Below are 24,268 nucleotides of genomic sequence, written 5' to 3' on the forward strand. Positions count from 1 at the left end.
AAAACCGGATCACCAATCCTATTGATTTCTTTCAATTACGAAACAAGTTCGTAGGTCTACTTTCCTTAAACTCATGTAACCAAACATAGTTTTATAGTCATGAAATCAATCATAAGTTCATTACACAATCAAGTAAACAAGTTACAAAGATCATGTCTAAGTCGCAATTACGAAGTTCAAAAGATAAACATTATACTTCGTAATTTAATATACCAAGATTGTAAAACAACTTGTATATTCTTCCTTGACACCTTGATCATAATAAAATGATCAAGTCTCTAATACTAGAGTTTTATGCATATAACTCTGCATGTTATGTTTTCAATCTAAAAGACTTGTATTACTAACCTCAAATAAAAGGATGATGTCTTCGCTGATGTTGATACATCTTCAAAATCTTCAGGTCTTCAGAGTAATACTTGTATGTCTCAACAAATCTAGACTTTCTAGTCTAACCTAACGAAGTTGACTCTAGTAATCAAGCGACTTTAGAGTTTTGATACTAAAGTATGAGAACCAACCTTGACATACCAACGCTTGGCGATTCAACCAAGCAATGGTCTAGTATGTGGTATAACATGAACATGGTCCAAAAGAATAGTATAATCCACTATATAACTTCGAAAAATAGGCGAACTCGTTCCACAAACCTACTCGGACAGGAGTGAGGAACTGCGAGTTCGGCTGAGGAACTCATCAATACTCAGTTAGATTTGTTCGCCACTCTAATCACATATATTTTCACCAACACAATTTATATATATATAAATATAATCAAAATTCACAAATACTAATACCATTAAAGAAAAAGCATTACACTTCTCAATTTCATCAAAAGTTGATGATTAAGAGAAAAAAGGTCGTGTCCAAACATCCTAATTCACAAAATTTGCAATGAAATAAAATTCAGATATTTTATTCAGTCTTGAATTTTTTTTTTACTTTTTATATAAAAAATATGCATTTTGAGTTACTCGATAATTCGTTCTGTCAAAAAATCCGTAGAAACTCTCATAGTTTTGCCGATTTATTTGTCGACCCTAGTCCTTGACTAACTCGGAGGAATTATCTAACAGTAACGGCACAGTGACCTCTCAGTCATACTACGTGGTCGTAAAAGTTTTAGCGCCCGTTTTTCAAAGTAAAGGGGAAAGCAAAACGAAAAGGTACTCGTAGAAAACGAGGTATGATGGCACCCAGGTGAGCCGGAGGCCCAAATTCTGGTGCCCTACAGTGGGGTTCCACTTCCACAAGGTAAGTTGAGCTCTGGGTCTTTTCAGTTAGCTTTCGTTCTATTTTCTAGTTTACTGCCAAAACACTTTTCTATTACTATCACATTTTTTGTCTCCCTCACCTCACCACTCTCTTACTTAAACCTCACCAAACAAAATTGAATCTTCTTCTTTTCTATTAGTTGGAGAAGAAGATAAAATCATACCACCATTTTATAATTATTTTTTATCTGAAAAGTTCACTTGAAAAAGAGTTACTAAATATTATATAATGGGTTGTCACCATACACTCACAGAAACACATACCTTCCTCATTTGCAGATTTTGCCATTCACAAGTTTTCATTGTCTCTCTCTCTAAACTCTTAGAAAAAGACATAACTTTCTGGTACATGTAATCCTTATCGAATCACACTGTTTTTCATTCCACTCAGAGTTCATAAGCCTTTGATTTCTGTGTTTTTCATACTTAGTAAGTTAAGATTAACTAATAGTCTTGCTTATGTAATTTTCTAAGTTTTCTCATCTTCTTGTCTCTAAGTCATGTAATTTGTTGTTTCAATCTTGGGTTAGTTTCAGTTTTCGAGGTATTTTCTTCAGTTTGTCTTCAGCCCGTTTTAAGAATGCCCATGTTCTCACTTCTCTGACTTCTCCTTTTAAATCATCAATAACGTTTCATTGATCATGGGTTCTCGCTAATTCAAGCACTGATTAAAAAAAAAAGAGATTTTGCATCATGGGGTTTCGTTAATTACTTGGTTTTTTTTGTTTTTGAGGTTTAAAGCTTTAATCTTTGAAGTACTACTGTGAGTTTAGATAAACCATGTAAGCTGATTTCTTTTTTCTCGATGCATTTCTTTTTCTGTTTCTCCAGAGGAATTAATGAATAGTAGTACATCAAGTTTTCATTGTTGAAAAGAAAAGACAAATGGGTCTGAAATTGGGTGAAATCATCGGTTAAATAAGTTAGACAAAGAATGATGATGAGTTTTGCTCGTTAGCATTTTCGGTTTTGTGTTTTCAAATAAGAAAATCAGATTATGTTCCCTCAATTGTTTGTTTATAAGACAAGCCTAAGTTATCATATACACAAATATATACATATATAGACGATTCTTTCGTTCTTTTTCTCAATAAGATGTAACAATACATAATTGTACAGTGCAGTTCATGGACCAATTCAAGGGGGTCTATGTTATAGCAACAATAATGAATTCCTACGCTTCAAAAATAAACAATGAACTCCTGTTCGTTAGCCGGCAATATCTCAATTTAGGTTCATCCTAGTTTAAGTGTCAGTATTAGCCTCTCGAGTTCAAGATAGTTTGCTTTTGATTTTGGTGTGTTGAGTCTAGTCCATTTGGTGTCGTCTGTCGGTCTTGGTTAGTAGTTGTGAAAATAAGAAAAGGAAAGGAACTGGAAAGTTTGCCAGTTGATTGAATTATGGAAGAAACGTTTGTGCCTCTGCGTGGGATCAGGAATGACATCAGAGGTAGACTGTTGTGCTACAAAGAAGACTGGACTAGTGGTTTCAAAGTTGGCCTCAGGTTTGTCTAACTCGCTTTCTCTATGTTTTTTTTTCTTCTTCTGGTTTCGAAGTTTGTCAGTGTGGTGATTTGCACCATGTTTGTTTACTCCTGACTCATCTGAGTCGTCTGGATCTGAGTCATCTGGACTACTTCTGAAGTCTTGTATCTTCCGTGCTGTTTGTTATTTACCCCTAGCGTAGGATAACATTTCTGTTGCTCCCTTTACATGGACAGGGGGATGATGAGAGAAAAACTAGTTCTCAGATATACCAAATAAAAATTCTGCAATAAGGCTGTTTTGTATAAAATGTAGTTGTGATTTTTCAGGATCCTCGCTCCTACAACGTACATATTCTTTGCTTCAGCAATCCCAGTTATATCTTTTGGAGAGCAATTGGAGAGAAATACAAGTAGGACAAAATTAGAAACTTCGGTATGTTCTGCATCCATAATTTGATAACAGTGTTATATAAGAGACTACCATATGATGCAGATGGTTCAATAACTGCCGTACAAACACTTGCTTCAACTGCCGTATGTGGAATCATACACTCAATTATTGGAGGCCAGCCACTGCTTATACTTGGTGTTGCGGAGCCGACGGTGCTGATGTATACTTTCATGTTTGACTTTGCAAAGGATAGAAAGGACTTGGGGGAGAATCTCTTCTTACCATGGACTGGATGGTACGTTAGCACGTTAGCATAACCAACAGTTCAATGAATGTCTGTTTGTCAGTTGAATATTTGGTTTAGCTTAACCTCTTCTGGATACTTACTGTGTTTAGATCTTACTGGGCTTTCCAGGGTTTGTGTATGGACTGCAGTCCTCCTGTTTTTGCTAGCTGTGTTGGGTGCATGTTCTATTATCAACAGGTTTACCCGTGTTGCTGGCGAACTATTTGGCCTTCTCATTGCAATGCTTTTCATGCAGCAGGCTATTAGGGTAAAAAAAAATAAAAAATAATGTTATTTTTGTGGATTTAATTATTAGATAGAAGATTAGTAAATACTAGAATGTTATTCCCACGAAATCTTCTTTGTTCACAACTTACATTGCATTTTTTAGGGAGTTGTGGATGAGTTTCGTGTACCTCAGAGGGAAGACCCTAAGCAAGAAGCTTTTCTACCCTCGTGGAGATTTGGAAATGGAATGTTTGCTTTGGTTCTGTCCTTTGGCCTTCTTCTTACTGCACTAGGAAGCCGCAAAGCTAGATCGTGGCGCTACGGATCAGGTATATCTTCGTTGAAACATAATTGGTTATCCCTTACGAATAAAGCATTTTAAGACGCATATATTGTCCTACACTCTTAGTGTTCGTGGCATCAAGTCTGAAACCGTGGGTGTAAGACAGTCTACTCCACTCACCAAGATTTAATTCTCTTAACTAAAATTACTCTAAGTGTCCTTTGAAGTTCTGGTGATGTGTAACTTGGAAGATGTCTCAAAAGTGTAGGTATGCTACGGGGATTGATTGCAGATTATGGTGTACCACTAATGGTGCTTATATGGACTGGTGTTTCCTGTATACCGGTAGATAGTGTTCCTAGAGGGATCCCAAGGCGCCTCTTCAGCCCAAATCCATGGTCTCCTGGTGCTTACACGAACTGGACTGTTTTAAAGGTACTCACACCACAAGTACTAGTATAGCAGTCTCAATTTACCACTCCATTTATAAATTGTACCTATGAATTCCACCCATTACTACTTGAAAGAGCTATTTGTGCATGCTCGAAAGAAATTACTATATCTGTCTATTCCCTATCGTAGTGAAATAGGTTTTTTGTATATTTTATCACTTAATCTTGCTTTCGTAATCTCACCAGGTGATTTTCCAACCTTTAATAGCAAACTCTTGTCTTATTGACTGGCAGGAAATGTTGAACGTGCCACTGATATATATCGTTGGAGCATTTGTCCCAGCCACTATGATAGCAGTTCTCTACTACTTTGATCATAGTGTTGCATCTCAACTTGCGCAGCAAAAGGAGTTCAATCTTAAGAAGCCACCTTCTTTCCACTATGACCTTCTTCTTTTGGGTTTCATGGTACTCTTACCAGATTTCCCAACTAGCCTTGTAAACTCTTTATCTTCTACTTACATTTGTTGTACTGGATTTGCAGGTCATATTATGTGGCCTTCTAGGTATTCCTCCTTCCAACGGTGTTATCCCACAATCTCCAATGCATACTAAAAGCTTGGCTACTTTGAAGCATCAGGTCAGATAATCACATACACATTTCTTTTAGTTGCTATTGTACCTAGCACGGGCGTATACATGTGTCCTTTTCTTTATATCTTAGTGCCTAGTTGTGCTGAAAACAACAGATTATGCGCAATAAGCTTGTAAGGACAGCTCGCACAAGTATTAGTAAAAACACAAGCTTGGCTCAGTTGTACAGTACAATGCAAGAAGCGTACAATGAGATCCAGACTCCATTAGTCTATCAACATCCACCAGGACTGGTAACAAAACAATGCTTGATGCATTACATATACTTTATGTTTAGAAACAATTACATGCTCCTTAAAATTTATTTTTCCTGTTTGATTAGGGACTGAAAGAATTAAAAGAGTCGACGATTCAATTGGCTTCACGTACTGGCTATATAGATGCGCCTGTTGATCCGACTGTGTTTGATATTGAGAAAGACATCGATGATTTGTTACCTGTCGAAGTCAAAGAACAGCGAGTCAGCAATTTGCTTCAGTCACTGATGGTTGGTTGCTGTGTTGCCGCTATGCCTCTTCTGAAGAAAATCCCAACTTCTGTTCTCTGGGGATACTTTGCCTTCATGGCCATTGAAAGCTTGGCAGGAAATCAATGTTGGGAGAGAATATTGCTTCTTTTTACTGCCCCAAGTCGAAGATACAAGTAAGTTCCGCCAGACGTTAATTTTTATCATTTTTCCTTTTTACTGCTGTTCAATTATTACAGTACCACTGTCATTCTAAAACAAAACCGTGCTACTGCTATTTGTCAGAGTTTTGACGGAGTATCATGCAACATTTATAGAGACAGTTCCCTTCAGATCCATTGCTACCTTCACCATATTCCAGACCGTTTACTTGCTTCTTTGTTTTGGGATTACTTGGATACCACTCGCTGGGGTCCTTTTCCCATTATTGATCATGCTTCTAGTCCCTGTTAGACAATACATCCTCCCCAACTTTTTCAAAGCAGCTCATCTCCAAGACTTGGATGCTGCGGAATATGAGGAATCCCCCATCATGGCTTTATCATTAGATGTAAGTTTGGTACAACCTTTGCTTCCTTATTGCTCACACATAAACAGGTAAGCTCATTCTCTTTTTTGCATGAAACCCTGCCACATGGTTTCTGGAAGCTTAGGAGGTTTCCCACTGTCAGAAGATAGTGAATTTTATCATTTAAGGTTGCACCAAGCACGTGGTGGGAAGTTTTCTGACTCATTTAAATGTTGGTTAAAAAAATCCACATTCCATAGGAAGGGTCTTACTCTGATCTCATATGTTACCTGTGCACTTTTGTAGGATCAAGATCTGCAAAGGGTTGCCCATATGGATGATGGAGAAATTCTGGATGATATTCTCACAAGAAGCAGAGGTGAGATCCGACATACATACAGTCCAAAAGTTACGAGTACAAATTCTACTCTGCAAAATGATACTAGACCCACAACTGGCCAGCAGGTGTCACAGAGAGTGTTTAATCGTAGCACAAGCGAACTTAGAGGGGAGTGGAGTCCGTGCTTAAGAAGACATGGGTCTGAAGTAAAGCAGACACCTACTCCACGTGCTTCAATTCCAGGACAAACATCTTCTGATTCCAGTCCACATTAAAAAAAAAAAAAGCAAAGAAAACAGTTCCATGTTATGTCGTTTGTAATTCTCGAGAGGTTTTTGTGCCCAAGTCTATGTGTAATTCGAGTTTCATCTTGACGTACGACCTTTATACAGGTTTTATGTTTATATAGTGTTGTCAGTTTAGGTAACTTAGGTTCGTCGTAATGTACCCTTTTGGTCTCCCTAAATAAGACGGGCAGAGGAGCAAAACTATGTTATTCACATTTAGTAATGAATGAAAGAAGTTTCAGTTTTATAAATATTTGCACCTGACCATGAGTAAGACACAAAATAGTTTTTTTCTTACTTGTTTTCTGAAATATTTCTCAATTTTCTGCTTCTTGTTACCTGAAAGTATGACTGAGAGACAAAATGACCAGAAGCACTAAGCCATTTCTGCTAAAGCCAAAGAAACTGGAGTTATCTGGCCTGATGGCATTGTGTGGAATTTGGGTAGCTATCTAAATGCAACTACAGCTGTATATTTTAGGTGAAGATAACTCTATCTCCAGGCATGAGATAATATATTTTCAACTCGAACATGGATCACTAATGAGGGTTATTACGCTTCCCAGTTCTTTGTGACATGTTTCCATTAATTATCATAAAAAGACATACATAGTTGTGTCATTTGATATATACACAGTCTTCATTGACGACTCTGGTTATAGCTGACAACTAAAGGTCAGCTTAAATGTCACTTATTTATCATCTTCTTGTATTTTCATGATTGTAGCTATCAGTTCTTCTGCTCCAAACATCAGATTGAAAACTGCATATGTCGTGACACTTTTACGTATGTGTTTTCTTTCACGTCTTCTTTTTCGAACTTTCTTAAAGTAAAGCTACAACATGGATGGAAGTCTAGTGACTAGCTAGAGTTCATCATCATGGACGGTTTGGATGGATTTGTAGGGTGCATGTCAGTGTCGGGTTTTTATGTTCTTTGAAGACCACCATACCAATGAGTGAATTCTGTCTGAATGGCACTGTGTATTAGAGATGCCAAATTTCTAATAGATAGGAAATGTCATGTCCTAGAGCTAGAGAGTAGCCCTAGTAGTTCACCGTTAAAGATGATCCTTCATGCATAGCTTTTCTTTTGTTTCTAGCTAGGGTACATTATGTAGTGGAGAAACCATGGCTTCCACCATGTACTGTATTTGCATGTACGAATGCATTATTATTAGTGTGATGATGGATTCAAATCTCAAGAAGACCATAAGGTTGGTAACATTGACATAAAGCTCAAAAAAAGCCTATCCTTCGTGTTCTTATATATAAGGTACAGGTTCATTGTCTCTGACGCACACTATACAAAACTACAGTTTTAAAAGATAGAAGAGATTGATGCTACGTAATACTCCTTAAAATGATTGCAAGAATACAAATTTGAGCGTCACTACACTGACCAACAGCAAAAAGGAAAAAGGAAAAAGAAAAATAAGGTTGGCTGCTAGGATTCGAGCCTAGGTCTCCACGGCCACAACGTGGAATTCTTACCACTAAACTATAGCCACTTCGTTGTGAAGAAATAACTTACAAAATATTATAGACATCTTTAATTAAACTGGGTCCACTGATCCAAAATCATAATTTATGATCCACTAAATCAATGAATGGCTGTGATCATTCTGATCAAACCCAAAATCTGAAAACATGCATCTTAGATTAACACTAAACAAAACTCTGTTATACTGATCCTGAAAAAGTCCACTTGTGTAGAGAGTAGTAGCAGTAGTAAAACACTCAAAAAAAGTTCTGAAAGTTTCCGGCTTTGATCTTCATCGATTCATCTAATACGGATTCCACTCACCAGGTATATGTTATCCACCTCACCCTTGATCTTCTTAAGTTTTTTTAAAATAATCATAAGAACTATTTTAGATTTGCTTACTTTAGCGAGTCTTTTATCTATTTTAGATTTGGAATTTTTAGTAGTAGTTATTATAATCTATTAAAATTTATATGATTTTAGGTGATTGAGATTTTGAGAAATGGGGAGTATTAAAGAAGAGAAATTGAGATTTTGTATAGATAGAGGAGGAACATTTACAGATGTATATGCAGAAATACCTGGTCAATCTGATGGTAAAGTAATGAAACTATTATCAGTAGACCCATCCAATTATGATGATGCACCGATAGAAGGTATAAGGAGAATACTAGAAGAATTTACAGGGAAAAAGATCCCTAGGTCTTCTAAAATTCCTACTGATAAAATTGAGTGGATAAGGATGGGAACCACGGTTGCCACAAATGCTTTGTTAGAGAGGAAAGGAGAGAAGATTGCACTTTGTGTTACTAAGGGGTTTAAGGATTTGCTTCAGATTGGTAATCAAGCTCGTCCGAATATATTTGATTTAACCGTTGCGAAGCCGTCAAATCTTTATGAGGAAGTTATTGAGGCTGATGAGAGAATCGAGCTTGTCCTTGATAAACAAGAAGAGAAACAAGGCTGTGGGTGTTCGGTTAGAGGGATTTCTGGTGAGCTTATTCGAGTTAAGAAACCACTTGATGAAGAGACTTTAAGACCTTTGCTGAAGGGGTTGCTGGATAGGGGAATTAGTTGTTTAGCTGTTGTATTAATGCACTCGTATACGTATCCTCAACATGAAACAATGGTAGAAGAGTTGGCAATGAGTATGGGCTTTAGACATGTTTCTTTATCTTCGGCTTTGACTCCAATGGTTAGGGCAGTTCCTAGGGGTTTAACAGCTAGTGTCGATGCATATCTTACCCCAGTAATCAAAGAATACTTATCGGGCTTCATTTCAAGATTTGATGAAGGGTTGGGAAAACTGAATGTTTTGTTTATGCAATCAGACGGAGGGCTTGCGCCAGAGAGTAGATTTTCTGGTCATAAAGCGGTATTGTCAGGTCCTGCTGGTGGGGTTGTGGGTTACTCACAGACTCTGTTCGACCTTGAGACAAAGAAGCCCCTCATAGGCTTTGATATGGGGGGTACGTCTACTGATGTAAGCCGTTATGCTGGAAGCTACGAGCAAGTTTTAGAGACCCAAATTGCTGGATCCATAATTCAAGCTCCGCAGCTTGACATAAACACCGTGGCTGCTGGCGGTGGTTCAAAGCTAAAGTTCCAATTTGGAGCATTTCGGGTAGGGCCTGAATCAGTTGGTGCGCATCCAGGTCCTGTTTGTTACCGCAAAGGGGGTGAATTGGCTGTCACAGATGCAAATCTTATACTAGGAACTGTAATTCCAGATTATTTCCCTTCTATCTTTGGCCCTAACGAGGACCAGCCTTTGGATGTAGAGGCTACAAGACAAGAATTTGAGAAGCTGTCACAAAAGATCAATTCTTACAGAAAGAGTCAGGACCCGTCGGCGAAAGACATGACAGTGGAACAAATAGCACTTGGGTTTATAAATGTTGCTAATGAGACAATGTGTCGTCCAATACGCCAATTAACTGAGATGAAAGGTCATGAAACGAGGAACCATGCTCTTGCTTGCTTTGGGGGTGCAGGACCACAGCATGCCTGTGCTATTGCAAGATCTTTGGGTATGTCTGAAGTGTTGATACATCGATTTTGTGGCATCTTAAGTGCTTATGGAATGGGGCTGGCCGATGTGATTGAAGAAGCACAGGAACCTTATTCTGCTGTTTATGATCCAAAATCCATTGTGGAAGCTTCTCGCAGGGAAGCAATTTTGTTGGAGCAAGTCAAGCAAAATTTGAGAGAACAGGGCTTCGGTGATGAAAGTATTACAACGGAGTCATATCTGAATTTGAGGTACGAAGGTACAGACACAGCCATCATGGTGAAGAGGCAAAGCGACGTAGGGTCAGAAAATGACTATGCTTCAGAATTTCTGAAGCTGTTCCAACAAGAGTATGGGTTCAAATTACAAAACAGGAAGATCCTTATCTGTGATGTAAGGGTTCGTGGAATAGGAGTCACTAATATCTTGAATCTTCGACCACTAAAACCTGTTACTGGTGTCCCAGAAATTGCAGGGCGTTACAAGATCTATTTCAGGAATGGTTGGCATGAGACGCCGTTATTCAAACTTGAAAATCTAGGTCATGGGCATGTCTTACAAGGTCCTGCCATTGTTATGAATGGTAATAGCACTGTTATTGTAGAACCCGATTGTAAAGCAATTATTACTGAATATGGTAATATAAAGATCGAGATTAATTCTGCTCCAAGCACTGTAAGAATAGAAGGCGGTGTTGCAGATGTAGTGCAGCTTTCAATCTTCAACCACAGATTCATGGGGATTGCCGAACAGATGGGAAGGACTTTACAGCGGACGTCTATTTCTACTAATATTAAAGAGCGGCTTGATTTCTCTTGCGCTCTTTTTGGTCCCGATGGGGGATTGGTGGCTAATGCCCCACACGTCCCTGTCCACTTAGGAGCTATGTCCAGCACTGTTCGATGGCAGATTGAGTACTGGAACGACAATCTGACTGAGGGAGATGTTTTGGTCACTAACCATCCCTGTGCTGGAGGTAGCCATCTTCCTGACATCACTGTTATTACCCCTGTATTTGATTATGGAAAGCTGGTGTTTTTCGTGGCTAGTAGAGGACACCATGCAGAGATTGGAGGTATAACTCCAGGAAGTATGCCACCATTCTCGAAGTCCATATGGGAAGAAGGAGCTGCAATTAAAGCATTTAAACTTGTAGAAAAGGGGATCTTCCAAGAAGAAGGAATCAGCAAACTTCTTCTATCTCCTTCTTCAGATGAAGTCTTAGGTCATAAAATCCCAGGAACTCGCAAACTTCAGGATAACTTATCTGATCTTCGAGCTCAAGTGGCTGCAAACCAGAGAGGAATCTCTCTCATCAAAGAGCTGATTGAGCAGTATGGCTTGGATGTTGTACAAGCGTACATGACCCATGTCCAGACTAATGCGGAAGAAGCTGTCAGAGAAATGCTCAAGTCAGTCGCTTCTAAGGTTGCAAGTAAGTCGTCTAACATCCCAAAAGATTTAGTGACGATTGAAGAAGAAGATTTCATGGATGATGGATCTGTCATACACTTAAAGCTAACTATTGATACCCAGAAAGGGGAAGCATTTTTTGATTTTAGCGGGACTAGTGCTGAAGTATATGGGAATTGGAATGCACCAGAAGCAGTAACAGCTGCAGCGGTCATCTACTGCCTGCGTTGTTTGGTTAATATTGATATTCCTCTGAATCAAGGTTGTTTGGCTCCAGTGAAAATCCATATTCCCGTGGGGTGTTTCCTTTCTCCAAGCGATAAAGCTGCTGTAGTGGGAGGTAATGTTTTGACATCACAGAGAATTACCGATGTTGTTCTTACTGCATTTCAGGCATGTGCTTGTTCTCAGGGTTGTATGAACAATCTCACTTTCGGGGACGATAGTTTTGGGTATTACGAGACAATTGGAGGTGGGTGTGGTGCTGGACCAAGTTGGGATGGAACAAGTGGTGTCCAGTGTCATATGACTAATACACGCATGACTGATCCAGAAATTTTTGAGCAGCGGTACCCTGTGCTTCTGCATAAGTTTGGGCTTCGTGAGAATAGTGGTGGTGCAGGAATTCACAAAGGAGGTGATGGACTTGTAAGGGAGATTGAATTTCGACGACCAATGGTGGTGAGTGTGCTTTCAGAGAGGCGTGTTCATGCACCTCGAGGACTGAATGGTGGTGAAGATGGTGCTCGCGGAGCTAATTACTTGATAACTGAGGATAAACGTCGAGTATATCTTGGAGGTAAGAACACGGTCATGGTGCAGGCAGGTGAAATACTTCAGCTTTTAACACCTGGTGGTGGTGGTTGGGGTTCTCCTCGTTGATTATTTCTCTCATAACAGACTCTCTCTCTCAATCGCTAAATTACTGTTGGTGTAATTCATCCTTGAAATGCCCGTCTTTTTATCTGCAATACTATGGTGTTTCAACTCTGAAATCAATCTCTCCGAGTACATTAATATGATTGAGAGTAATTTCACATTTTCCCTTGTTAACTTTTTGGGGCTCTAGACAGCTCACAACTCGCGTTCGGTTTCAGCTCTTCTGTTCTAAGAAAGAAGCCGTTTAACTAGCTATTTTTCTCGCTTTACACACTACTTTCAACCTACAGATAAGACGTTGTATAGCAAATGACTTCAACCTACAGATGGACGTTGTATAGCAAATGACAACCAATCAAATGAGTTGGCGAAAGTGGGCCGTGAAGAGCTCTTGATGCGGATGATTCAAAACACTTGGGTGACCTTGGGCTTACCAAAATCTTTCTAGGCATACAAAACAATAGTCCCATCTTGGGTGACCTTATAAGGGGTACCCTATGGGTAGTTCAATTACCTATATACCCTTAATACAAAAATCTAAAATCAGTTTTTTAAAAAATCAAAATCAGTTTCCGTTACCATCTCTTCTTCCTCCTCCTCCTCTATCCGAACTCTTCCCCCTCCTGCGAAAAAAAAATTCATCATCGTGATTAATTGTCGATTCGTAAAAATTTGATCGTCGATTAAACTCAACCACATAATGACTCGTACAAAGAAAAGCAGGGACTAGGCAAACCAAATCGTCTTCTAATCCATCAATTGAAGAAGAAGAACCAATTGAAGATGAAGGTGTAGAAACTGAAAATCAACCACCAATTGAACCAACTGCATCTCCAACTCCGGAAATGAGGATAAGAAAGTAAGTTTTACAAACCCAATCTCCTATTTACTGTTTTTCATCGATTAAATGACGGTTACAGTGTTGGGTTCGGCTCAACATTGAGTTGCGTTTTTAGCCGAACTGTTCTTCACAAAAGCTTCCTGTAAGTTTATATGAACAGTTCGGCATAAAATTTCATGAAATTTCAAGCCGAACCTAGTCACAGATAGAGATGCATAGGGGTTCGGCGTATTCGATAATCATAATATGTGCCGAACCTAGCACATTAACGAGGTTCGGCTATTACGATATTCTCAATATGTGCCGAACCAATAACAATATTTTAACCCAAAAAATAACAAATTGATGTTCGGCTCATACGATTTTCGAAATATAATCCGAACCGGTAATTATTTTTTTCCGAGCTATTCAGGATGTTGTTCGGCTTACTATGAAACTTTCATATAAGCCGAACTAGTGTCTAGCAAACAGTTCGGCACATGCAGTAAACAGATTCAGTAAGCCGAACCGTTCATCAATTGGTAGATTCGGCTCATAGATGTGAGCCGAACCTCAACCTGTTTCGCCGAACCATGATTCAAAAAACCTAACTTTTGATAATTGAGAGCTATAGAAGTGAGATTAAGTATAGGATATAAGTGTACCTGTGTATTAGAAGCATTGGGTTCCTCATCAATGTCTTCATCATAAGGATTTGGCTCATAAAAATCATCATCTTGAGTTTGTGTTTGAGTTTGAGTTTGAGCTTGAGTTTGAGTGGGTGTAAAATCATTCTCATAATCTAAGAAAGCAGCCATTTCTGGATCATTGTTGTAGTTGATATGTATTTTCCTAGGTTTTTTAGATGAATGATGACCCTCCTCATCCTCCATTGAATCAAGAATTAGAATTTTCTCACTTTCTCCTTCTCTTTCTCTCCTTCTTAACCAAACCAAAACTTTGATTTTTTTTCCTCAAATTTTTCATCTAAACAACTCTTATAATTCTGAAAATTATTTTAATCACTAAACAAAATATTCAATCACTAATCAAGATTATTAACACTAATACGTAAAGGGCAGATTTGCCATTAAATTTTTTTTGGGTTAAGGAGTTATCTGATTTTGGTATTTCACAACCTTTTTTGTCTTCATTCAGTATGCCTTGGAAGATTTTGGTATGCCCAAAATTATAGTTCTTTTATTTGGGGTTTTTGAGTTTACCCCCTAAACCAATTAGTGATTGGGCTTCCCCCTAGATTGCTAATATTAGCAACTTCCCCCCTAAAGCAATATTTCTACCAGAAATGCCCTTTATTGTACATGTATGCGCATCATTCACCACCACCATTGAATATGTCCAAGCACCAGCCACCATGACCAGTAAAAACCACCCGAAATGAATACCCACAATTCAGTTATGTAGTGCAGTATCGAGATTTACGTATCTTGTTTTTTAAATGCTAGATGCACTATACTGTAATATTTGATAGTGGAGACTAACAAGAAAGTAAAACAGAGAAGTTGAGATAAAAAATGGAACCACATGATACGCAAGTGAGAGTGATAAAACAGATTAGTTGAGATCAAAGATGGAACTACATGATACGCTAGTGAGAGTGAGAAATCAAGAAAATGTAGGCTCCTTTTCAGCTGTTGTTCAAATTTTGAAAATGTGTTGTATATATCAATGTAATTTAGGCAGTTCACAGTTGCATACATAGTGATTATGACTACCAAATTAAGGGTGTGTACGAATCCGCTAATAGAAAAGATGTATCCTAGCTTTAGTACTGTAAGAGTGTCCATGGCCAATTATTAATTTGTATCTACAATAAAAAAGGATTACCGGATTTGGGTAGAATAAGGTGATAATCATCGATCATCATGGAAGATATAAACCAGTTGACTAATTTTCATCAGGTTCGCATAGGGGTGGTGCCGTGGTGGTGTTCGTGACAATGGATTCTGATCAAACAACGCAATCAAGTCGTTGAAAATTGCATAGAAGTATAGCAGCAATGATACCGTAAGCCTTCAAAAACATTGTAAATGCCACAAACAGTTTTAGATTTCGCACTTAATCCCCTGATTTTGACTGAATCTAATTACTTGCAGTATTTGATTGTAATCATTCTTTTTTATGATCACTGATTTTGGGTGGTTATTATTGTTGATGGTGGTGACAAGAGGAGGTATTCAATGACAGTGGTAACTGATGCGCATAAATATGGATTGTCCATGTATATATAGTAAGGGTATTGTTGGCAGAAATGTTATTTTAGGGGGAAAGTTGTTAATATTAGCAATCTAGGGGGAAAGTCCAATCACTAATTGGTTTAGGGAGTAAACTCAAAAACCCCATTTTATTTTACAATAAAAGAACTTTATTAGTTAACTTCTGGTTCCAGCAGAGTCACATAAAGTGGTTGCGAGTCTTGAGACCACAAAATCAGGTAGTGTGTCAAACCATTCAACATAAATATTGTTTTTACTGGCATGTTTAGGTAGCAAGTCGAGCACACTTATTTGCAATTCCAATGCACTTGAATTCCCACTTCTCTGGGAGTAAGTCTTAATGGTGGAAAAATTCTAATCTTCCAAATTCCATGGTAATTAAGCACTTGGAGTTGATCATGGAAGTTCAAGTTTAATGGTGAAAGGTAAAATAAATTTAGTCGGAATCGCACCAAATGCTATTCAGAATCGCGTTCAATCTTGGCCACAAAATCGACGGTCAAAAGAGAGCATCAGTTTTAACAATAAAATTAACCACAAGATTGAGCATGATTCAGGATAGCGTTTAACGCTATTCAGACTGCCACTTTTTTGGGTTCCAAAGTACCTTCCATGAAACCATCGAACATGGCTTGGATGAAGTGTGGATGACCCAACTTGGAAACCATTAGACTTGACATTCCACACTTTTTCCAAGCTTTGAATAGCTTGGATTCCACCATAAGACTTGCGCTAACAGATCTACTAGATGACTGTGTCCATGGTGGAGCCGAACTCAAAATTCAGTAGTTCAGGAAACTCTCTTTAAACTATTTGAAATATTCTCAATCACCATAGATGATGAACATCATTACTTGGACAATTTCCTAATGATCATCAACTTGAAACAAAAATAGCTCATGAACAATAAATTGGTCTTAACCAAGATTTTCAAGGATCTAGAATATCCATTGCTTGAATCATATTTTGAGAGATTTATCAAGACAAGCTTGACTCGAAATTTCTTATTTGTAATATAAAATCTACTAAAATCATACGACATAGTCTCATAAGATAGATGGTAAATATCGTGAGTAAATAGGATGATTCAGTTTTTACATACCTCTTTGTCGATGAAGTTCTTCAAATGATTTCGTTGATCTTCAGTCTTCAATCTTCGAGGGTTATTCAGTGATTGATCGTTGTCGTATGCGTCAAAAATAATTTCACTTTCTCACTCTACTAATATAAATGAAGTACGTGGTAAGAAAGAGTTCGTTCCCACATAGAGGCTTTTGTTGTTATAAAATTCAGTTTCTTAGTAACCAAGGGGGGAGATTTTTGTTTTAGCAAAACAATAAAAATAATTGAAAGCAATAAAATATGAAAATAATTAATAAGAGGAAGATATTGGTCACGGGATAGTATCATTCACAAACATGTATTTTCATCAATGACTAGAATTGATATTTTAATCTCTCATTTGTTAAAAGTCCTAGGATACCTTGATCGCAAGTATATCCCGCTAATTCCCCGATTTCATCACAACCACATTAAAAGATGCATATGTGAATTCTTCATAGAAAGCAACCTAAAGTGTAAAAGCACAATTAAGTTTAACTCCCTAAAAGCACTAAGTTCTATGTAATAAGACTAATCAAGGCAATCAAACGTGTAAAAGCACTAATTCGATTTAACCAAGGTTATGATTCACTTGTGACTAGTAGGATATATCACTACAAGTACTACCCACAATTATGCTACTTAGAATCAGGGATAAACAACTTTTTCGTATTGAAAACCCTAAAATAGCTTTAGAAATGAATGCAAATCGGATTGATTCCGGACTCAACCAAACAAACAATCAAATCATATAACAATATAAACCATGAATCATAAAAAATAAAGTTGAGACAAAACTAATTCATTGAAACAATATCATGTTGTGAAATCAACTTTATCCCATAACCAATAATAGTATTTAGCTACTCATAGCTTTTGAGTTCATAATAATCATAATCAAAAATGAAATGAAGAAGACAAAAAATAAACGAAAGCAAAACCTAGTTACCGCTCTCCAAAACTCCAATTAAAAAATACGTCATCCTTAAGGAAGTAGAAGTCTTTCCCTTTTGTAGATTTTCTACAACTTCTAAAATTAAGTCCAATCTCTAAAGTCCAATAACAAGATATCCACCAAGCCCATATGTGTGAAAAACCCATGTAAAAAACTTGCCAAAAATATGTTGCCGGAAAACTGGTGCAATGCCGTAACTTGGCCGGAAAAAGTATCTCAGGTGACCGGCAAAGTCCACTCGGTCACCGGTCAAATCTCAGGTCAACTGAGTTAACTCGGGTCAAGCACCGAGTTATACCGAGTCAGCATCTTACTCAGCTGGATGGGCTGAGTGGCCAAGGTCAGAGCCATTGCAATCTTGCACATGCCATAAATTGTGTTGCACCAACATGGCGCTTCACAACCTTCTGCTGCAACTATACACTTGTAATCATCTTCTCAGCACCACCTCTTTGCACTCTTGCTCAGCTCAATTCCGTTGCAGCATCACCTGCAATTCCAACACCAATCCATGCTTAGCTTACAAGCCTGCACCCTTCAGTAACACAACCACCAAAACCAGTTGTTCTCTTGGCTTTAAAACTGTACAATATCATCCCCATATAAGCTTCAGCTTGTACTCAGAAACCACAGACTACGCATAGCACCATCTCGGCTTCATCTAAGTATAACCACAACCACCACTGCAAAACCTAGACATACATCTAATTTCGGCTTTACTGCATTCTGCAACTCTTGTCAGTTCAAATCTCACTGACCCATAATTGCAATTCCATTCTCTCAGCAGCACATCCTCATTTCAATTCCTTCTCCCTCCAACAACATATCACAGATAACCATTTCATTACCACCAGGTCATGGCATTAACACCATCTGCATCTCCTTGATATTAACCACAAATCCCAGTTGAACTTCCAACTATCAACAGCAGCAGCAGCTTACTTCATAAACATCAAATTCATTCCAGTGCCTGCAATATCATCTCAGCCTCGAGCAAAGCTTTACTCCAGCTGCAGAATATTAGCATCACCTCCAATACTCCATTTCAGCTGAGTCTTATCAGTCCTGCAGCTGCAACCATTCTATAGCTCTTCATTGCAGCTACATCAACACCACCAGAACCTCAGTACTACCATCATAAGATTTGAGCACCACCATGACTAGGCACCACTAGACCACTGCATAACCTCCATCTGCAGCTGCAATGTATCAACATCACTGCCTGCATCTGCTAAAATAACATCACCACTTCTGCCTAAGGCTCATTACTTCAATCCACCTTGTTCTTCTCTGCGCTTTCGTAATTCCGTCTCCACCTGCACCATTTCGTAAACATACATCTATATTCAGTTCAACCCCCTTCTGTGCCAGGCCAAGTGCTAGCAACAACTCCACTGCTAACATTCATCACCAACCCACTTTAATCTCTGAAGTTTACCATCACAGCAACCTAAAATGCTCTGCTACACGGCTTCTCATACTAGTCACTGCAATCCAGCAACACTGCCGCCATTTGCATCTTCTTAATCTCATACTCAACTGAGCTTGAACTTTGAGCAACAACCACTGCGAACCCATCTTCTACGGCATTGATTCCACGGTTGAACATCGATCTGTATTGCTTCAAAACCTCCGTTCTTCACTGTCAATCACCAGATTCAATTTCAGAACAAAGCCATCTTCTAATTCTTCTGCTGCTTCAAACTCATAACAGATTCAAACCCTAGGTACAGTTCTTCAAACCAAACCATCACAGTAGATTCAATTTCTTCACTGTTTATACATATTAACACAAACCCAAGCTCTTAATTTCTCTATTCAACTCAAATACAGAAACCCTAACCTGATGGTGAATCAATGGCAGTAATTTCAGAATCTCCTTTCTCTGTTGATACCAAAAACATCTCTAATTTCTTCACTGTTTATCTGTGAGCTTCTTCCTCTCTTTTCTCCCTGAATTCTCTCTATTTCTCTTCCCCTCTCTGAATTCTACTGGTGCCGCCATAGCCTCCTATTTCTATCCTCTCGATTTCAGGTGGAGTGTAAAAACAAATGAGAAAAGATAGTGCGGGAATTTTAGGTTTTGGTAATGATGCAAATTCATATTGGCACCCCTAACTGATAAGGGCTGCCTGCAACACTTCCAGCCAACTGCTTCAACTATCAGTTATGGGGAACTGACAGCTCATTAGTCATCTCTCTAGTGCACAAACTAGACGGCTTCAACTATAACTCGCATGTGAATTGGCCTTTGTGCTCCTTCTCTCTCCAAATGGCTAATTTCTTCTTCTTTTGCTCATAATGACTCCATTACACCTAATAAACTCAAAATCAAATATAAGAGCCACAATTCATAAAGACAATAGCAAAGAAAGCATAAATACTAGATATAACATTAGGTGTTTTAGACACCTATTAAATTCCCCCACACTTAGACTTTGCTAGTCCTCGAGCAAATCAAACAAAACTTATTCTAAAGGATACAAACAACTTCGTCTCGTGAGGGTTTACCAGAGATATACCCACAAAACCTACTTTTCCAACTTACTAGTTCTCCGTAATGATAGCATCCAACACGCTAAGAAGACATAGAAATTATGCACACTAGTCATAAGAAGTTAGACACATAAATGAACACAATCTCATCCTTAAAAGTTGAGAGAGAAATAAGCATCCCTTATCGAAAGAAATTCGGGTTCGGAGTGATCAAAAGTCTCGACTCTGCCTCCCAAGAAAGGGTTTTATGAAGTTGCTCTCAATAATAAATAGCTTTTTATGGGTCACACATGTGTCCAGGTAGGAATGAAGAGAGAATCCTGCGACACCTTGAATGGTAGGAAGGCAAAAACCCTCCGAATTGTTTTGAAAACCCACATCTTTTATTCATTTTGAAAACCCATTTTTCTGACGATCTCTAAGAAAGGAAATCAACCACTTGACGAAGGTGGGAATATGCTTATTTACCTCGTTATCCGTTCGACGTGCAGTTAGCACCACTCTCACAGCATCCATAGAAACGTCTTCGGTCTTCAATCCTTGTCTTCATCTTCGTCTTCGGTCTTCAACTCTTGATGATAATTCTTGAACTTCGTAGAATCTTGACAATGTGATTCTTTCCTCTAATTCCTTATTGCTTGAAACTTCATTATCGATATTTCTTCTTCCATTGTCTTTATTGAATGAATACAAAACCAAAAACGAACCAAAATATGATGCAATGATTTTTTTTTTCACTTTTTTTTCACTTTTTTTTTTAGATGCAAGATAAAGTAAATAAAGTATGAAAGAAAACTAATAATGTACCTAACAAAATTTCTCTTGTCTCTTTTCTCTTTTTTTTTTTCACTTTTTTTATAAGAGATCTAGCATAATGGTGACCATGTCTCAAATTTTTTTCTTCTTTCTTTTAGACAAGAGAAAATAAAATACAAATAAGATAAAATAACAAATGCAAGTACAAAGGCCATGGTGTAAGTACTTTACCGCTTGATTCTTCACAACTTGCATGTCTCGATATCATAAACTTCTTGAATTCTCATCTTGATAATGTTCACTCTTGTACAATAGTCTTCAACTTGTAAAAATTATGCTCCTTGTCTTGTTGCTATACTTGAATCTGAAATCTGCTCATTTCTGTATTGTTGCTTGTAAACCTTGAACGTCTTCAACTTTCCTTCGAATTTGTGATGCTCCTCTTGTTGATGATGATGGTGTTTCTACGGACCTGTTGGTGTAGAGAGAGATAAAGTGGATGGTGCTAATTGCGAACAAGATTACAAGTGGTATGTAAGTTAGCAATTCGATGTCACCATTCATGATTGATAAAATAGCACTCAAGAGTTCAAAATAGTGCTTCTATTGGTGGGAGGTTGGGTAGCTCACCATTCTACCCGGAGTTTACGTACGGTGACACACACTCTAAAAGCACATATTTAGACAGGTACAAAGAAGTGAAGGTCGGTGCCTCTCATGATGTAACATGGGTAGTCTCCACTATTGGGGACCACTACTCTAATACCGAATTCAGTCTGCACCTCATTTGCCACTGGGATGGTTAAATCCAACTTTAACTCTCATACGAGTAAGAAACCCGATCATGTTCTCTGTCATCTTTAAGTTCAGCCACTCTTATGAGAATCTCGATGTAATCTTAGCGACATGTATACTATGTGACTCTAAACTAACTACAAGTTGGAGCTTTTTATTCACTATTTTACACAAAAGTTGAAAATTTCATGAAAAATTTACAGTGCAAATGCTTAACCACTCCCCCACACTTAAACTTTACATTGTCCTCAATGTAAATTGAGTCATCCAAAGTAAGTGAAGGTGGGAAATTCTAACATGACATGTGACAAGAAATCAGAAAAAATAAAAACAAAACAAGACAACAAAAACTAAAAACAAGACAAGAAATAAATACAAGACAAGAAATACTCATCCTTTGGGTTGCCTCCCATTTAGCGCTTGGTTTAAAGTCGTCAGCCCGACTATCTCCTTTCTTTCTATGCCTCCTCCAGAGGGAATGCATCCACAAAGTTAGCTCCTTCCACCACTTCGGAAGTGAAATTCTCATAATATGGTTTCAACCGGTGCCCATTAACTTTAAGTTCCTTGCCTGTAGCTATGCTCCGAATTTCTACTGCACCATGAGAAAAAACATTAGTAACAATAAAAGGTCCAATCCAACGTGACCTTAATTTACCCGGAAATAAATGCAAGCGAGAATTAAACAAAAACACTTTCTGCCCAATGCAAAATTGTTTCCTAGAAATCATGTTATCATGAAATGCTTTCGTCTTTTCCTTGTAAATGCGCGAGCTTTCAAATGCATCATTGCGAAGCTCCTTTAGCTCTTGGAGTTGTAACTTCCTTTGCTTTCCAGCCCCATCCATCTCCATACTGCACTGCTTAATAACCCAAAACGCCTTATGCTCAATTTCAACGGGTAAATGACAAGGTTTACCATACACAAGCCTAAAGGGAGACATCCCGATAGGTGTCTTGTATGTGGTTCTATAAGCCCACAAAGCATCATTAAGTCGCATGCTCCAATCTTTCCTTGTTGGATTCACCGTCTTCTCTAGAATGGATTTCACCTCCCGGTTAGAAACCTCGGCTTGTCCATTTTTTTGGGGATGATAAGGTGTTGCAATCTTGTGCGACACATTGTACTTCTTCAGCAAGTTTTGTAAGATCCTGTTTTTGAAGTGAGAACCCCCATCGCTAATTATGGCTCTTGGAATTCCAAACCTTGCAAAGATATTAGCTTGCACAAAATCTGAAACCACTTTAGAATCATTAGTTGGGGTGGCCTTATTTTCCACCCATTTCGAGACATAATCAACAACAAGTAAGATATAAAAATTCCCATGAGAGTTGACAAAAGGACCCATAAAATCAATACCCCATACATCGAAAACTTCAATAAATTGAATAAAAGTTTGTGGCATTTGATTTCGGGCACCTAGATTGCCTGTTCTTTGGCACCTATCACAAGTTGTACAACATATATATGCATCCTTGAACAAGGTTGGCCAATAGAAACCGCTTTCAAGTACCTTGTGAGCGGTTCTCTTACTCCAAAAATGTCCTCCGCAAGCATAGGAGTGACAAAAAGACAATATAGAATTAAATTCAGATTCAGGAACGCACCTTCGTAATACTTGGTCACTACCTTGTTTCCATAAGTATGGATCATCCCATATGTATTAGTTCCTTAACCTCTTAAGTTTGTCCCTCTCAGCACGAGACAAGTTCTTTGGGATTTTTTTAGAAACCAAGTAGTTCACAATGTCAGCATACCATGGTTCTCCAATGGCAATTGAGAATAGTTGCTCATCCGGGAAACTTTCACGCAATGGGATAACTTCCTTGTCCACAGAAAGACGACTCAAGTGATCCGCAACGGTGTTCTCAATTCCTTTCTTGTATTTGATTTCAATATCAAACTCTTGCAAGAGTAAGATCCATCGTATAAGCCTCGGTTTCGCTTCTTTCTTCATTAGCAAGTACATAAGTGTTGCATGATCAGAAAAGACAACAACTTTTGTACCAATTAGATAAGAGCGAAACTTTTCCAAAGCAAAAACAATAGCTAATAACTCTTTTTCAGTGGTTGTGTAGTTTTGTTGGGCCTCATTTAACGTTCTAGAAGCATAATAAATAGCATGAGGTATCTTCCCCACACGTTGCCCAAGCACCGCACCAACCGCATAGTCACTTGCATCACACATGAGCTCAAAAGGATTGCTCCAATACGGTGGTTTAATGATAGGGGCTGAAATCAAAAGTTCTTTCAAACGATTGAATGCCGCCATACACTTTTCATCAAAGTTAAAAACCACATCTTTTTGCAATAAGTTGCAAAGTGGTGATGCTATCTTTAAAAAATCCTTAATAAATCTACGATAAAAACCTACATGACCAAGAAAAGAGCGTATCTCCCTCACCGTAGTGGGAGGGGTTAAAGCACGAATAATGTCTATTTTAGATTTATCGACTTCCAAGCCTTTAGAAGATATTATATGGCCTAAAACTATGCCATGAGTTACCATGAAATGGCACTTCTCCCAATTAAACACAAGATTTGTTTCAACACATCGTTCAAGGATTAGTGACAAGTTGTGAAAGCAAAGGTCAAATGAATCACCAAAGACACTAAAGTCATCCATAAACACTTCGATTATGTTTTCAACATATTCCGAAAAAATACTTACCATACATCTTTGAAAGGTAGCTGGAGCATTGCACAAGCCAAAAGGCATCCTT

The 24,268-nt window shown here is 38.2% G+C and overlaps 2 protein-coding genes across 3 annotated transcripts; both read left to right on the forward strand.

Annotated features, from left to right (window-relative positions):
• Window positions 1-1,463: 1,463 nt before the first annotated feature.
• LOC113282438 (boron transporter 1-like) lies at window positions 1,464-6,846 on the forward strand. Of its 2 annotated transcripts, XM_026531433.1 has the most exons (13): window positions 1,464-2,778; window positions 3,088-3,170; window positions 3,254-3,446; window positions 3,567-3,705; window positions 3,829-3,994; window positions 4,217-4,383; window positions 4,635-4,808; window positions 4,885-4,980; window positions 5,090-5,227; window positions 5,317-5,636; window positions 5,746-6,010; window positions 6,275-6,347; window positions 6,434-6,846. In XM_026531433.1, exons 1-13 carry the CDS (start codon window positions 2,675-2,677, stop codon window positions 6,451-6,453), a joined length of 1,938 nt encoding a protein of 645 aa, XP_026387218.1. In that variant the 5' UTR covers window positions 1,464-2,674; the 3' UTR covers window positions 6,454-6,846. The 2 variants fall into 2 exon arrangements, with proteins under 2 accessions (XP_026387218.1, XP_026387217.1); XM_026531432.1 differs by having other exon boundaries at window positions 1,466-2,778; window positions 6,275-6,846.
• Window positions 6,847-8,249: 1,403 nt separating this feature from the next.
• On the forward strand, window positions 8,250-12,548 carry LOC113282439 (5-oxoprolinase-like). Its single transcript, XM_026531435.1, has 2 exons — window positions 8,250-8,405; window positions 8,565-12,548. The coding sequence occupies exon 2, from the start codon at window positions 8,584-8,586 to the stop codon at window positions 12,385-12,387; it is 3,804 nt and encodes a 1,267-aa protein (XP_026387220.1). The 5' UTR covers window positions 8,250-8,405; window positions 8,565-8,583; the 3' UTR covers window positions 12,388-12,548.
• Window positions 12,549-24,268: the final 11,720 nt, after the last annotated feature.

This window comes from Papaver somniferum, chromosome 5, assembly GCF_003573695.1.
Source record: "Papaver somniferum cultivar HN1 chromosome 5, ASM357369v1, whole genome shotgun sequence".
NCBI classification, from domain to species: Eukaryota; Viridiplantae; Streptophyta; class Magnoliopsida; order Ranunculales; family Papaveraceae; genus Papaver; species Papaver somniferum.